General features: G+C 47.2%; 1 protein-coding gene across 2 annotated transcripts in view; it reads right to left on the bottom strand.

Annotated features, from left to right (window-relative positions):
* Positions 1 to 7637: 7637 nt before the first annotated feature.
* The window catches only part of ANP32A (acidic nuclear phosphoprotein 32 family member A), a 40950-nt gene continuing 33727 nt past the window's right edge, over positions 7638 to 14860 (bottom strand). For both annotated transcript variants that reach the window (XM_017851144.1, XM_017851145.1), the window contains exons 4-7: positions 12156 to 12354; positions 10719 to 10816; positions 8176 to 8239; positions 7638 to 7908 (exon numbers count right to left, since the gene is read on the bottom strand). In XM_017851144.1, the coding sequence (XP_017706633.1) occupies positions 7847 to 7908; positions 8176 to 8239; positions 10719 to 10816; positions 12156 to 12354 (423 nt within the window). In that variant the 3' untranslated portion in view covers positions 7638 to 7846. The remainder of the gene's footprint in view (positions 7909 to 8175; positions 8240 to 10718; positions 10817 to 12155; positions 12355 to 14860) is intronic.

Below are 14860 nucleotides of genomic sequence, written 5' to 3'. Positions count from 1 at the left end.
AGGAGATCGAGACCATCCTGGCTTACACGGTGAAACCCTGTCTCTACTAAAAAATACAAAAAACTAGCCGGGCGAGGTGGCAGGCACCTGTAGTCCCAGCTACTCGGGAGGCTGAGGCAGGAGAATGGCATGAACCCAAGAGGAGGAGCTTGCAGTGAGCTGAGATCCAGCCACTGTACTCCAGCCTGGGTGACAGAGCAAGACTCCGTCTCAAAAAATAAAAATAAAAAATAAAAAAATAAAAAAGATTTTCCCCCTCTCTCCTCTATCGTCGATGCATCCCTCTCTACTGGATCATTCCTATAGCATGCATGGATGTCCTGTATCTCCTGACACTCTGGGAGGTGGAGAGTAGAGAGAGATAGTTAGTCCAAGGTGACACAGGCTTCCTAGCTCTAGCCTAGGATGGTACCACCAACTGTGTTGCCTCTTCCTATTTTTCAGGCATTGAAAGGAGCTGCTGTTGATCTTTCACAACATCTAGTGTCCCTCTCTCCAGAAGCAGAGATCCATTATCCTTGTTCCTGAGGTTCAAAACATTTTTGTTGCAAGACATCTGTTCCCAGGGACTATGGAGAGACTGGTTTTGTCACAGGCTTGGAAGTCTGGAGAACTGCAGAGATGAGTGGGAGGACCGTGCTGGGCCTGAGAGCTGGATTCTTGAGAAAAGGTGTGAAATTAATCAAGCCAAGATTTGGGTGAGATGAATCTTGCTGCAGTTCATTGTAGGCTGCACAAGACCTAAAAATTGAGGAAACAGCTTCATACTTTAGACCAGGAAGCTACAGGTTCTAATACCAGCTGGTGCCTTCCTGGCTGTGTGACCTTGAGCAACTTAACATAATGTCTCTGAACATCAGTTTCTTCATCTGGAAAGTATAAATCATAATAGCTACTTCAAGTAGAATTCTGCTGTGAGAATTACATGAGATCATGTGTGTCAAGTTCTGGGCACATAAGGGGCACTCAAGACAGATTAGTTTTATCTACACTTCCTTATTGAGCCAGTTGGATTACCCAGGCAATTGTAGGTGTGTATAGACCAGGTTATCGGTCTACACTTTGAGACCTCAGAAAGTCGTTTTGCAAATTCTCCATCAAAACACTCCTGCCTCACTAGAGAGGCTACTATTTCTCCCATGTTGACCCTTCCTACTGCCACTGCAGAGTTTTGGCAGGGGAATGCTTTATTTTGTGTTCAAAATAGATGTAAATACAGGCCCCAGGGCAATGAGGGAAATAATACAACAAACTATCGACTAAGACTGTCAAAGTCATTTAGTCCGCATCACTGTTTTTGTAGGACACAGAGGTGACTTGGCGACTACCCAGCTAGTTAGTTTTAGAGTTAGGATGAGAATCCAGGTCTCCTGACTCCTGAGCGCCTCACCAAAATGTGTAACACCTGCAGAAGGCCATCAGCAAGATTTAGGATACTCCCAGAGGGCAAATCCATTGCTTTTTATAACCAAGATAGTCCATGGAATGTATCATGGCTGTGGTGGTTGATACAAATAAATTATTTAATGGATACAATGTATATTATTCAGGTGATGGTTACACTAAAGGCCCAGACTTTACCACTATGTAATATATCCACGTAAAAAAACCTGCACTTGTACCCCTTACATTTATAAACAAACAAACAAAAAACAACAGAGTGGATTTTACTAACGTAAATTTTAAAAGGGAGGAAAACTTCCAAGAAGCTTGTCTTAATTACCAAGGGCCATTGAAAATTTTGTTTTCTCCTTGTTACAAAAAATATTTGGGTTGCCTGGGCTTCTTTACCATACTTTAAAAAAAAATAGAAATTTTCACTTTCCACTGCTCTTTCCCATCTGGTATGGTTTGGATATGTGTCCCCTCCAAATCTCATGTTGAGATGTGATCCCCATTGTTAGAGGTGGAGCCTGATGGGAGGTGTTTGGGTGGGGCAGATCCCTCACGAGTGGCCTGGTGCCATCCCCATGTTAGTGAGTGAGTTCTTGCTCTGAGTTCACTCAGAGATCTGGTTGTTTAGAAGAGCAAGGCATCCCCCTTCTCTCTCTTGCTCCCTTACTTACAATGTGATGGACCTGTTCCTGTTTCACCTCCACCATGAGTAAAAGTTCCCTGAGGACTCATCAGAAGCCAAGCACATGTCAGGACTACACTTAATGTACAGCCTGCAGAACCATGAGCCAATTAAAACTCTTTTCTTTTTTTGACATGGAGTCTTGCTTGCACTGTTGCTGAGGCTGGAGTGCAGTGGTGCAATCACAGCTCACTGCAGTCATGACCTCCTAGGCTCAAGTGATCCTCTCACCTCAGCCTCCAAAGTAGCCAGGACTACAGGTGCACATCACCACACCTAGCTAATTTTTGTATTTTTTGTAGAGACAGGGTCTCACCATGTTGCCTAGGCTGGTCTCTTAACTCCTAGGCTCAAGAGATCTGCCTGCCTCAGCCTCCCAAAGCATTGGGATTGCAGGCATGAGCCACCATACCCAGCCAGGCATTTCTTTAGAGTGAGGTAAGAACAGACTGACACACCATCTTTCCATCATCTCACAGCCTGTGAGATACAAAGGTAGCTATTATCATCCCCTTTCTACAAGAGGTGTAAAAGACATGTTGACCCAGATTTGAATTCCACTTGCCACCTGTGTGATGTTGGGTGGGTCAGTTAACCTCTTTGAGCCTCACTTTTCTCAGTTTTAAATGAGTATGGCCATATTAGCTGTGGCTATTGAGTTTAATGCAGCATTTCCCAAACTTCCCTCATGATGAGAATCCTCTGGGTATTGTTAAAATCACAAATTCCTGGGCCCTAGTCCAGGGCTACTGAACTAGAATTCCCAGGGATGAGGCCTGGCAGTCTGACAGGCCCCAGGGATTATCAGGGAAATTTGGGAAACACTAGGTTGATTTTTATAAAGCATTTATTGTTGTGTCTGGCACTAAGCAGCCAATATTGAGTGCTTAGATGGGTTCAATCTTTGAAATGTGGATAATAATGATTACCAGATAGGGTTATGATGAAACACAAGAAGAATAACATATAGTGCCTGGCAAACAGTAAGTTCTAAGCATCTGTTGGAGTCCTCACTTCATTGTACTCATCGGGACTCCCAGGATGGGATGGGATCACCTGGAGGTTCGCTGGTTCTCTGTCCTGGCTCTATCCAAGTGCTGTGCCTCTTCAACTCCAGGCCTCCATCCTCTAGCCCAGCACCTCCCATGGGAAGATTCTTGTTTTCTAAATTTCAGGCAGCAAGCCTCATTTGACCAATTTGGGTTTCAGGTCCTTCCTTGTACCAGTCACTGTGGTTAGGATTTGGACTAGGCTGATTGGCCAGGACAAAATAACTTGCTTACCTAAGACCCAGAGGGATGCGGGCCAGCCCATCTGAACTTCAGGAGTGGAGAATGGTCCATATCCATGTGAGTCTTTCCAATGGTCCATTGGAGTTGTTGCTAGGCCAAGAAAAACGGATGGTTGGCAGGCAGTCCCACGGACGTTCCCTGCGTCAGCTCACCAGTTCGCAGTCAGCCAGCAGCCTCCAGATGCCTCAGTGACTCCGGAGTTTCTGGCAATCTCTCCTCTGCTAGTGCGACCACCGCCAGACTTGAGGGTCTCAGTCGGATGACCCAACCTTTGACCTAGCCTCATCGGTGCAACCATCTCCAGCCCCCTCCTTGGCCTGTTCACCCTTGGGCCAGCCTGTCCCAGGGGCCTGTCCAAGGGCTGGACCAGGGACTTAGAGCTGCTGTTGTCCAAAGCTGCTTATTAGAGACCCACTGTGGGAATTCTTCCAACCATGAACAATGAGTTTCTAAACCAGGATAAAAACAGCCTTTGCAAGTCAGCAAATGAGACAAACTGAATTGCTCAACCCCCCTTCCCTCATCTGCCTGGTACTTTGAACACAGTGGCTAAGAACAAGGTCTCTGGAGTCAGAAGGATGTAGTTTTGAGGCCCTTCACTTACTAGCTGGGCTAGTTGTCTCACTTCTGAGCCTCAGTTTCCTCTGTGAAATCCACAAAGATTAGAGGAGGCAATGGATGGAAAGCACATGACACAGAGTAGCTCATAATCAAGAAGCATCGTCATTACTGTCCTCTCCAGGCACTGGTCTGCACCAGGAAACACGCAGCCCTTCAGTGGTGATCAATGTCAGATAGGACAATGTCAGGAAGCCAAATCCACTGTGAATAGCAAGAACCTATGATGCACTCCAAAGCCACATAAAACACATACATGGCATGGCACTCACTATATCCTGTTCACTCAAGGCTCAGCTGTTTCCTTCCTAGAAGACACACTGCACGGCGTGTCTTCTCACTGCAGCTGGCCTCCCCCCACCCAAACAGTACAGCTGTGTGTGAGATGGTGCAGAAGCCCAGGGATGGGAGTCCTGGTTTCCAGGCTTGGCTGTCACTCCCCTGCAGTGCCACCTTGGGCACGTCACTTGCCTTCTCTGGGCTTCGATTTCCTCTTTGGTCAAATAAGAGGGTTGCACGGGGTGACTTGGAAACCTAAGTCCTTCTATCTCAGGGGTCTGTCCTATGGTATTTACTAGCACACTGAGTGGTGAAACTTCCCTCGCTGAAGCCGTGATGGTCAGGGTGAGGAACTACTCCAACACACCTCACTCACACAAGTGGTCTGATCTGGGGAGCAGGAGTCAGGACATGGGAGGCACTTATGGTACGGGCAAGAGGGCTGGCTCTGGAATCGCATACCTGGTTAGTTCCTGATGGTGCTCTTCTTCCTGGCTGTATGGCCTTGGGCATTACCCTCTAAGCCACTGTGTAGAAAGGGTAACAGCATCTACATAAGGTGGCTGTGATGATTCAGTAAGATTAATGAGATGTTGCATTTGAAGCAAAGGGCCTAGAACATAGCAAGAGCTCAGAAAAAGCCAGCCCTGCCCCTCTCTCCTCTCCTTTGTCTGAGCTTTCTGTGCCACTCGTAAGTTCCATGAAATGCAAACAGCCCCAGATGGGCCTGGGTTGCATGCTGATTCCACTTTTTCCAAGTGACTTGACCTGTTTTCCTTATCTGTTAAATGGGCATAATATGATCTTCCTCAAGGGTTGACACGAATGCTTGGCATGATCAATACAGAAAGGGTTCTCCTCCCTGAGGCCCATTAACATCAACCTGTTCCACCACCTTCCCTTTTTCCTTACATTTTTTAGTTCTTTCTTTGTGAGACAGGTCCTCAGCCTGTCGTCCAGGCTGGAGTGCAGTGGGGTGATCATAACCCACTGCAGCCTCAACTTCCCTTGCTCAAGTGGACTACAGGCATGCACCACCACGCCTGGCTAATTTCTGTATTTTTTGTAGAGACGGGATCTCATTCTGTTGCCCACGTGGGTCTCAAGCGATCCTCTGGGCTCAAGCAATGCATCCACCTTGGCCTCCCAAGGTGCTGGGATTATAGGCATGAGCCAGCGTGCCTGGCCTATGGTATTTATTGCTGTATCTGTTAGTCACCTGATCCTTAAAGGCCTCATGGAGGAAAGTCAGGGACAGAAAACCTGAGGCCAGACCAGAGCATCTCTCAGTTTCACCCCACTTCCATGTTCTTTCACTCTGAGAGGCACAAGAACATGCTTGCCTAGTTCATTCTCACAGCCCAGGTGCTTATTAGCACAGCACTTGGCCCGGAGGAGGTCACTTCTCCATCCCATCCATCCCATGCTTGGAACCACAGGCAGCTTGCTCCAAAGGGCAGTAGGTGCCAGGGTACCACCCAGAGGGTGAGGTGGGTCACAGACTCTTCTGGAAACACTTTACACTGCTGGAATCACACAATAACTATAAGACATTGTAAGGAACTAGGGCTTGTTGTGGGTTCAAGGCTGTAAAGAATGAATACATAAGAATGAGTATATGTGTACATGTATAAACAACCACAGTAAATTGGCTTAACTCTTCTGGAAAACATGGAACCTTGTACATGAGCCTCATAAATGTTTTTAGCTTTTGGTCCAATGACTGTACTACTTCTAAGAGTTTATACTAAGAAATCCACAAAAAAGTATGAATAAATAGTAATATAACAATATCCACTATAGGGGTAAGTTGGACATAACGAAAACATCTAACCATTTGGTTAGAATTAAGTAAATCAGAATATAGTTGATGGACTACTATGTAGCCATACAAGATACATGCTTTTGAAAATTAAAGGTATAAGGAAATGATTCTAATACTGTTAAGTAAAGTAACAAAATAAAACACCATATGTAAACCTCTGGGTTTGTGAAATAATTTGTTTTATAAACATTCCTGAGTTTTCAACCATACATTCTTTTTACAATACGACAAACAAAACAATGAAAGATATTCAAAACAAGGTTCCAAGGCTGGCCCAATTTGATTGTTTGGGTACTTGTTTTTTTAGTAACTCTAACTTTTTTAAAGGAAGCTTTTAATGAAGATACACCACTGAGTCTTGCTTTAAGACCAAAAATATCCAAACTTAGTATTACATTATATATATCTCTCATAAGAAAAGCTATTCTGTCAGGCAACAAAAATGAAGCTTCCCTTTCACCTAGCGGTTCATCTGGAATGCATCTTGACAAGATCAATGGCCTGTTGGACTCAAAGAAGCCATCCCCAAAAAAATTGTATAAAAAGATTTATTGAAATTTATCAATGACAAACAGACATAAAACTCAAAGTTTTGCTCTTCTGGGGAGCGGCAGGGAGAAAAAACTCGGTGCAGATGTTCTTTATACAGAAAACATGGGTTCAGAAATAACACGCTCACTCTAAAGCAACCAGAAGAGCGGACACGCAAGCCAAACCTGTACATTCACTAGAATGCAGTCATTTTCAGATTCCACTAGCGTAAGAAAATACAATTTTTGCGTTAGTTTTTTCCGCGTGCTTGGTGGTGTATGAAAAAAAACGCCAGCGACATTGCCAGCCAAACCGTCTTCCAGCGCTTAGCGCTCTGCTAAAAATGTTCTAAGCACAGAGAGTACATGTGCGAAGAATTCTCTCTCATTTTTTTTAAAACAAAGCGTTTAATATTTTACAGAACAAGATAGGACAGTATTTTTTTTTTTCTTTTTAAAGAAGTTGAAGTTGGAGGGTGTGTTTTCCTTCTCTTTTAATTTTTAATTACCAAATCCATTTCCTTGTAATAATTACAAGCCTGCCCGTTTTCAGCTCTCTGGCTTCATCAACGCTCTCAAGGTAACATCAGAAGTCCTCTTTGTAGAGCGAAGCCCCCACCATCTGTGAAGGGCGGAAAAGGGGGGCATGCAAGAGATGGGAATGTCCCCAGACCAGTGCCAAAATACGCCTACTAGCGGTGCTATTACAACACCAGGGCCGTGAATGCCTCTAGCAGCGCCCCAAGAAGAGCCAGGTATCACGTGAACCAAAGCAAAAACATGCTGTGCTCAGCCCCTCCTGGCGCATTGAGAAACCAAACTGAGACCAGCACAGCCTTCCACCCAATCCAGAGACGTTGGGAATACCAGGAAACGTAAGAGAAACTGCCAACGATCCTCTTTGAAGAGTCAGGAACAAGATGCTCACTTAGCTGTGTACTTAGCTATCGCATTTACAGGACAAAAACCGCGACCAAAGAAAAAGTGTAGGGCGAAAAAATAAAGTGGCCAGTAAAAGTAAAAATAGTGTATTTTTATTCCCACACCCCACCCTCCCTCCCCGCCAACCCCCAGGTACACTTTCCCCTCTCGCTTCCCACCTCGTTCCCACAGCAACGTTACAATCAGAAAAAAATAAGTTTCAGGGGCAGGATTGGAGGAGGGGAGGGGATATGGGTAAAACAGTCAAATCACAATAGGAATTTTTCAAAATAGGTTATTCCGCTTAGTCATCATCTTCTCCCTCATCTTCAGGTTCTCGTTTTCGCTTCTGACCCCTTTCTTCTTCTGGAAGAGCAAGAAAGTGGCATTTAGATTAGTTATGAATCCCACCTCTTTAACTCAACCCACCCAATGAGAAGCCATGGGGCCCACGACTACCAAGCTGTGCCATCCTTGGAAACCAAGGCAAGACATCTGCACAGCTGGAGGGGGAACCTGAGGCCTCTGACAGGAGTGTCCTGCCCACTGCCAGGGGCCTCAGAGCCTAAGCGATCTAAGGCCAAAGTGAAAGGGCCAGGCTGCTACCAGTTGAGAGTAAAAAGGCTGCCATACCACCAAGCTCTTCTTCATCTTCCTCGTCATCTACCTCTCCATCATTATAACCTTCTTCGTCCTCCTAGGAGAAAAGATGGACACCAGAACATCAGAAACGCCCCGCCTTGGGATATGCCGAGGAAGCCACACAGAACACAAAAGGCCAGGGTCACCCCAGCCTCTCAGAGCCCCACCAAAACTTGCCATCTCGGGAGGAGTGTAAAGCAAAGGTTCTTAATTTATTTTGGATCTAGGACCCATTGGGGAATCTGCAGAAAGCTTTGAACTCCTTCTCCAGAAAATGTCTGCATCATTTATAATATTTGCAAGCAGTTTCAGGGGGTGATGGATTCCAGCACCCAGGTTAAGAACTCCCATCTGAAGTCCCTGTAAGGCAGGCAGCTTTCCAGTCTGCTCGTTCTCTGAAGGGAACAAGTTCCCGAGCAGACTCCCTGCCGTGCAAAGTAGGCCATCCTTTCTTGCATCTGTCCTCAATCTAGTTTTGGCTTCAAGGGAAGACCCCAGTTTCAGCAAATCCAGATTCTGTGGGCAAGTCCAGTGTCACCCGATCCAGTCCCTTCCCTAGCTTGCAAACTTGGACCACCTGGAAGGGATGAGGAAGATAAATTCAAGACCCCCTGAGGACATCATTCCCAACCAGCTGGAGGTTCAGCAAGGTATACGACTTTCATTCTCAACACAGGGCCCTTGCTTTCCTCTGTTCCTGAAAGTACATGCAAGTTGAACCTCTGCTTGTTAAACCCAGTTCCTGAAGTTTAAAAGAACTTGGTGACAGACTTCTTTTTTGTCAAGGGAAATACTCTTTTAAAATGTCACCAAAGAGTTCCCTCATCAGTCTGTTTGCTAAGGTTCTGGGTTTTTCTGCATGTATAAGCTCTCCTTTACTGAAAGTTGGAAACACGCAGATGGTCAGTGAGATTATTAAAAAAAAAAAAAAACAACCCCACAATCCTCCCCGCCTTGCACTGCCGCCAAACCCCACATGCAGCACTCCTGTGACAGGAAGGGGAAGACGAAACAGCTATTAGCCAATACAACTTACTGCCCTGTTCTAGGGAAACCTGTTTTACTAAGACTTTATTTTTAAAATACAGTATTTTTTAGAGACGAGCCTAAGAGTCTAGACCTAGGGAGAAGACAGAGCCAGCAGCAAAACTAAACAGAAACCAAGCTCATCTCGCCAGCTTTTTTTTTTTTTTTTTGGACTGAGTCTCGCTCTATTGCCCAGGCTGGAGTGCAGTGGTGCCATCTTGGCTCACTGCAACCTCCGCCTCCCGGGTTCAAGCGATTCTCGTGCCCCAGCCTCCTGCATAGCTGGAATTACAGGTGTCCATCAACATGCCTGGCTAATTTTTATATTTTTAGTAGAGAAGGAGTCTCGCCATGTTGCCTAGGCTGGTCTCGAACTCCTGACCTCAAGCAATCTGCTCACCTCGGCCTCCCAAAGTGCTAGGATTACAGGCATAAGCCACCGCGCCTGGCCTCCGCTTTTCTATTGTCATTGGCCTGTGTCTCTCAAGCCTGGGCCGGCTGGCTGAAACGGGAAAACACTATCTGAGTGAGTCCGTGTGGCAAGCGGATGTGTCTGCATCCTCCACTGAGGGAGATAGGAAACTGTAGGGGGAGTTGGGAGGGGACACAGGTACCTTGTCCATGCTATTGTCACTTTAAAACTCTCTAGGTCTAACTTCTGCAATTAGCAAGAGTTGATTTAGAATTCTGAGCAAGTTATAGAAAATGACTCTGCTACAGAGAGACTCAGAACACACAAACACAAAACCCAACACAGTGCCAGGAACCTGGAGGAGGGTGTGAACGCCTACAATAAGCAGTCAGACACTTACCCCTTGTCAGACATTGTCCTTAAGCATTTTACTTACACTTCACTTTATCCTCTTAACAACCCTGTGAGAAAGCTATCATGATCCCTGTTTTACAGGTGAAGAAATAGGCTCAGAAAGGTCAGGTAAATTGTCCGGGGACACACAGCTAGTGAGTGGTAGAGCTGGGACTCACCCCCTCACAGATCTTGTTAAAAAACTGGGAACCAGCCAATCTGTTTAGGAAAATGGCCAACTCCTGACGCTCTATTTCCATAGTGTCACTCTCTGATTTGGGATCCAGCAGTGTTATCCTGCTACCTATCAGTTCAAGGCAGTCTTTGGTTTTCCCCAGCACAGTTTAAGTGCTCAATGAATATCTTAATTAGCATATGAAAGCAAAAAGCAGAAAATGGGGTCATGCATTCTGTACTTCTTCACACAGAAACAATGGCCAGGCTTACCCCAGCAGGTTCAGTCCCTGCCTCTAAAATCCTCTTCCCCTCTTCTAATCCAGCCTCCCCAGAGCTTGCTGCAACTCTTGTCTCCCCAGAAACAGTCCAGTGAAAGGCTCTGAAATGGACTCACTTCACTACCCACAGGGGAGCGACTTTCTTAACTAGGGCCCCAGCGTTGCCAAGACTGATCACAGAGGCAGTCAGTGGGACTGCCTCAAAGGGGCAGACGGTAGCCCCGCCCAGCCCAGCCCAGCCTCCTTACCTCCTCCTCTCCACTCACGTCCTCCTCTTCACCTTCCTCCTCCTCATCCTCGTCCTCCTCGTCTTCCACTACCTGAGCATCTTCATCATACTCCTCCTCTGTGCAATGGAAATGGGGAATGGAAACAGAACTAGTGGTGAGCTGGCTCCGCCCCCACACAGCACAGGCCCCTGTAGCGTCTTCACTGTGGGGCTCACGACCCTGCCACACCCACCTAAGCCCAAAGATTGAACACACTAACTCTCATGAAAACAATGCCGACATAATTAAACACATCCTGAAGTTGTGCCAAAGATAAGCCCCCCTCACAAGTGTTATGAATGTGAAAGACCCCTTCTGGAGTTCTCTCACACTGAGACCACCAGGAAATTGTCGGAGCAGAACGATAAGTTCCAGGGCCCGGGAGAGCGGCAAGGTCAATCTAAACTCCTCACATTAAAGGTGAGAGATCTGAGGCACAGAGAGAACTGACTTGTTCAAGGTCACACATTGAGTCACTGGTTGAGCTGGGCCTAGGGGACCTGGTCCTGGGACTGCCAGTTTTGGCTCCTTTCTGCCATATCACAAGATCCCCACCAAGGCAAACACGGTCTCTGAGTATCTTGCAAAACACTCCCAATTGAACAAGGAAAACCAAAATCCCGTATCTGAATTAATCAGGCAAGTGTCTCCATTCTCAACTTTATCTGGCCATGAAGACCCACGAGAAAGCTGCACTGTGCTGGTGGCAAGGGAGAAGGGGAGGGAACAGGACGAAGAACCCCCTTCTTTTCCCTCCTTCCTTCCTGTAGTCCGCGACTGCACACCACACTGCCAGGGAACCCTACAGGCGGCCTGCAGCCCTCAACTTCCCAGCACTTGTGGCTCCTGAGCCCCTGAGCCAGTGCCCCTAAGTGTGGGGCTGTGGGTTGCAACCACCAGGGGGCCCCACAACCCCTCTAGCTCTGGACCTCCTCTCCACTATTGAATATCCAGACAGGAAAGAGGGGTCCTCAGGCCACACCCTCTTCTCTCTCTATCCCCTCCCTCCCTCCCTGAGAGAGTGTCTAAGTGCGGGTCACACTATAGAATGACAGTAGAATCCCACTCCCTGAAGGGCTTTGGAAAGGGACAAAAATTGAAGTGGGGATTCAGCGGGATGATTTTTAAAGGAGTTATTACGCAGTTGGAGAATCTCAGGATATTTCCATGAGCATGGGACTCATACTTTGTTCTTTTAGGGAAGACAACCAATGAGACAGGTTAGGGACTATGGAAAATAAAGCAGACAGCCCCACTCCCCTCCCTAGCTTTGGAAGGAGGTAGATGTCAGCCAGCCAGCCTTCAGTAGCTGGGTGGGGGCCTCCCAACACCCAGCCCACCCACCTCTGCAAAGCCAAGGAGGAGCCCCAAGGCCTCAGCTGGGCCCCTGCAGCCCTGGGCCGCCCCGTCACCCACCATCCTCATCCTCCTCCTCGTCATCCAGGCCCTCCACGTAGCCCTCAGCATCCGAGTCAGGGGCCTCCTTGTCGTCTCGGTCGTAGCCGTCGAGATACGTGAGCTGCGGGAGGAGCTTGAACACGTTTTCTCGGTAGTCGTTCAGGTTGGTTACCTCGCAATTGAAAAGGTCTAAGCTCTTGAGGTTTTCTAACTTTTTCTGCAAGTGGAAAAATGAAGCCAATAGTAAGTGATTTGTGGGAGGAAGGCGGGGGAACAGCCCTAGCAAAAAGGCAAGGATGCCATGAGATAGAGTGGACAGACCACGACTTCCAGGTGATAAGGAAGCTTGGATTTGGCTCTGCTTAGCCACGGTGTTTGCCCAGACATATCACCTGCAATTTGTGGGCCTCAGTGTCTCCATCTGGAAAATACGGGGTTGGACTGGAGGATCTTTGAAGCCTTATCCAATGTTAACACTTTTATTCTGCAATTACAGCTTCTGTCTTAACAGTGATTGACTTGAAATTAGCCTGGGGCTTTCTTGGTGCATGAGCCAAGAGGTTTGCTGCCTTTCCCTGAGACTAAGGAACCAGAGGGAAACCAAAAGCAACTTGAACTAACAAACTAACTCCTTCTGTATCTGATAATGATGATGATGAGGGCAGTTAACATAGCACTTCATGTACTGAGTCACTTTATCTCACAACCCCTGTAAGGTAGAAATAATTATTAGTTCATTTCACAGATGTGGAAATGGAGAGTACAGGATTTGGTAATTCATCAGGCAGCCCAACTTCAGACCTGTGCTCTTACTCTTTGAAATACTACCTGTCAGAAAAGGACAAGAGAAAAAGCGATGGAGGATTCCAATTCTGCCTGTAGTATCTGATATCATGTGCTCTGTCAAAGCTTCACACCAGACGGGTTCTAGCCAATGTTATCCCTGTTTGATGGTAGAGGAAACTGAGGCCCAGGAAGTGAAGGGTCATAGTGCTTGAAAGTAACTGAGTTGCATTTTGACTTCCCACTTCATCCACCTTCGAGGCACCAAAAAAATCCCATCCCAGGCTGAGTCCCCATTCCAAAGGGGGCCAGGTCTAACAAAGGAGTAAAACCACTGCTCCTTGGAGTCAATGTCGGGAGCTAGGTTGCTCTCTCTCTACGACCTTGCAGTTGAGACCTGGGTCATTCTCAGCAGAAGCCAAGGACAGGGAGGAAGTCTTGACAGTGGACTGTGTAGGCAAGCCCAGCACCCCCTACAAAAAGCAGCTTCCTGCCCCAGGGAGGTGAGGCAACACACACTGACAAGCAGGGGCAGGGAAAGCACTGAGACACAGGTGATCTGGGCAGGGGGCAGTGGAAAGTGTGAACATGGGTGTGCCTGAGTGCCTGATCCCTAACGGTGACCAAATCACAATGTTTTACAAGGATTTTATATGCTCAATCCCCATACCTCGCCCATACACAGAACTTCAAAGACGTTTTCCTTTTGTAATAACATCAAATCAAGACTTCCAGACAGATCAGAATAGTTTGGCTTTCTCCTAGAAGACCAGTGGAAGGCCTGAAAAGAAGTTCTGTGGGAAGTACATTCTACTAGTTGGCCCCAATGCCACTGATGGACAGGTAAAGAGTTTGGAAAAGAAATGCCAGCGTCCTGTTCTGCCACATTGGCCACCAGCAAGTCCCATGAGCATTCATGGAGAGCAAGGAGTGCCTTTTGGGGCAGAAACCCTGAAAACTCCAACCCAATCTGAGGGATACCCCACCTCCCCTATAAACCCAGAACAGAAATTTGGCAAACGTGGCCAATTGTCCTCCTGGCCTTTCCCCAATTCTAAGATGCCTGAGGTGCTGCTGCCGCCCTTTTTTTTTTTTTGGAGACGGAGCCTCACTCTGTCACCCAGGCGGGAGTGCAGTGATGCGATCTCAGCTCACAGCAACCTCCGCCTCCCAGGTTCAAGCAATTCTCCTGCCTCAGCCTCCTGAGTGGCTGGGACTACCGGCGGCCGCCACCACGCCCGGCTAATTTTTGTATTTTTAGTAGAGATGGGGGGTGTCACCATGTTGGCCAGACTGGTCTCGAACTCCTAACCTCAGGTGATCCACCCGCCTCGCCCTCCCAAAGTGCTGGGATTAAAGGTGTGAGCTACCACGCCTGGCCTTATGAGGTGACTTTTGTATGTATATTCACAACAGGTGTATTTACTTCATGTGGTAATATTTCCTATTCCAAAAGAGTTGTTTTCAGTGACACATCCTACAGCTGATTTCCTTAAAAATCAAAGGAATACAGCAAATCAGATCCTGGTAATAAAGAAAGCATTGTTCTGAACATGACCTGCCCCTTTCTGGCTGGTAAAACAGTGAAGCTTAGGGGATGTCTATCTCTACAAGGATGAGCAGAGGAGCCAGAAACCCTGCCCAGGCCCCTGAGAGCCTGTTCACTATTGCACCAAGGACTGGTGACCAGGGGTCACTCTTCTCCACACCACGTTGAGGAAGGCCTGCCTGCACGAGGCTCTCACACCACACAGCTCTCAGTCATTCCAGGGTTCTATGTCAGGATTGACTCATCTCCCACAGTTCAGGGACCAGCGACCCAAGGAGAAAACTGGAGTCCACCTCCAGGGACAGTTTAATTCTTGGATTGCTCCTCCCTTCCCAAAAAGGGGCAACAAGCCATGCCCTGAACCTGAAGACATGACAGCTCAGGTTTCCAA

The sequence above is a fragment of the Rhinopithecus bieti genome, unplaced genomic scaffold (assembly GCF_001698545.2).
Source record: "Rhinopithecus bieti isolate Rb0 unplaced genomic scaffold, ASM169854v2 scaffold_31548, whole genome shotgun sequence".
NCBI classification, from domain to species: Eukaryota; Metazoa; Chordata; class Mammalia; order Primates; family Cercopithecidae; genus Rhinopithecus; species Rhinopithecus bieti.
The sequence above is the reverse complement of the archived record's forward strand: the minus strand, read 5'-3'. Positions and strand labels throughout refer to the sequence as shown.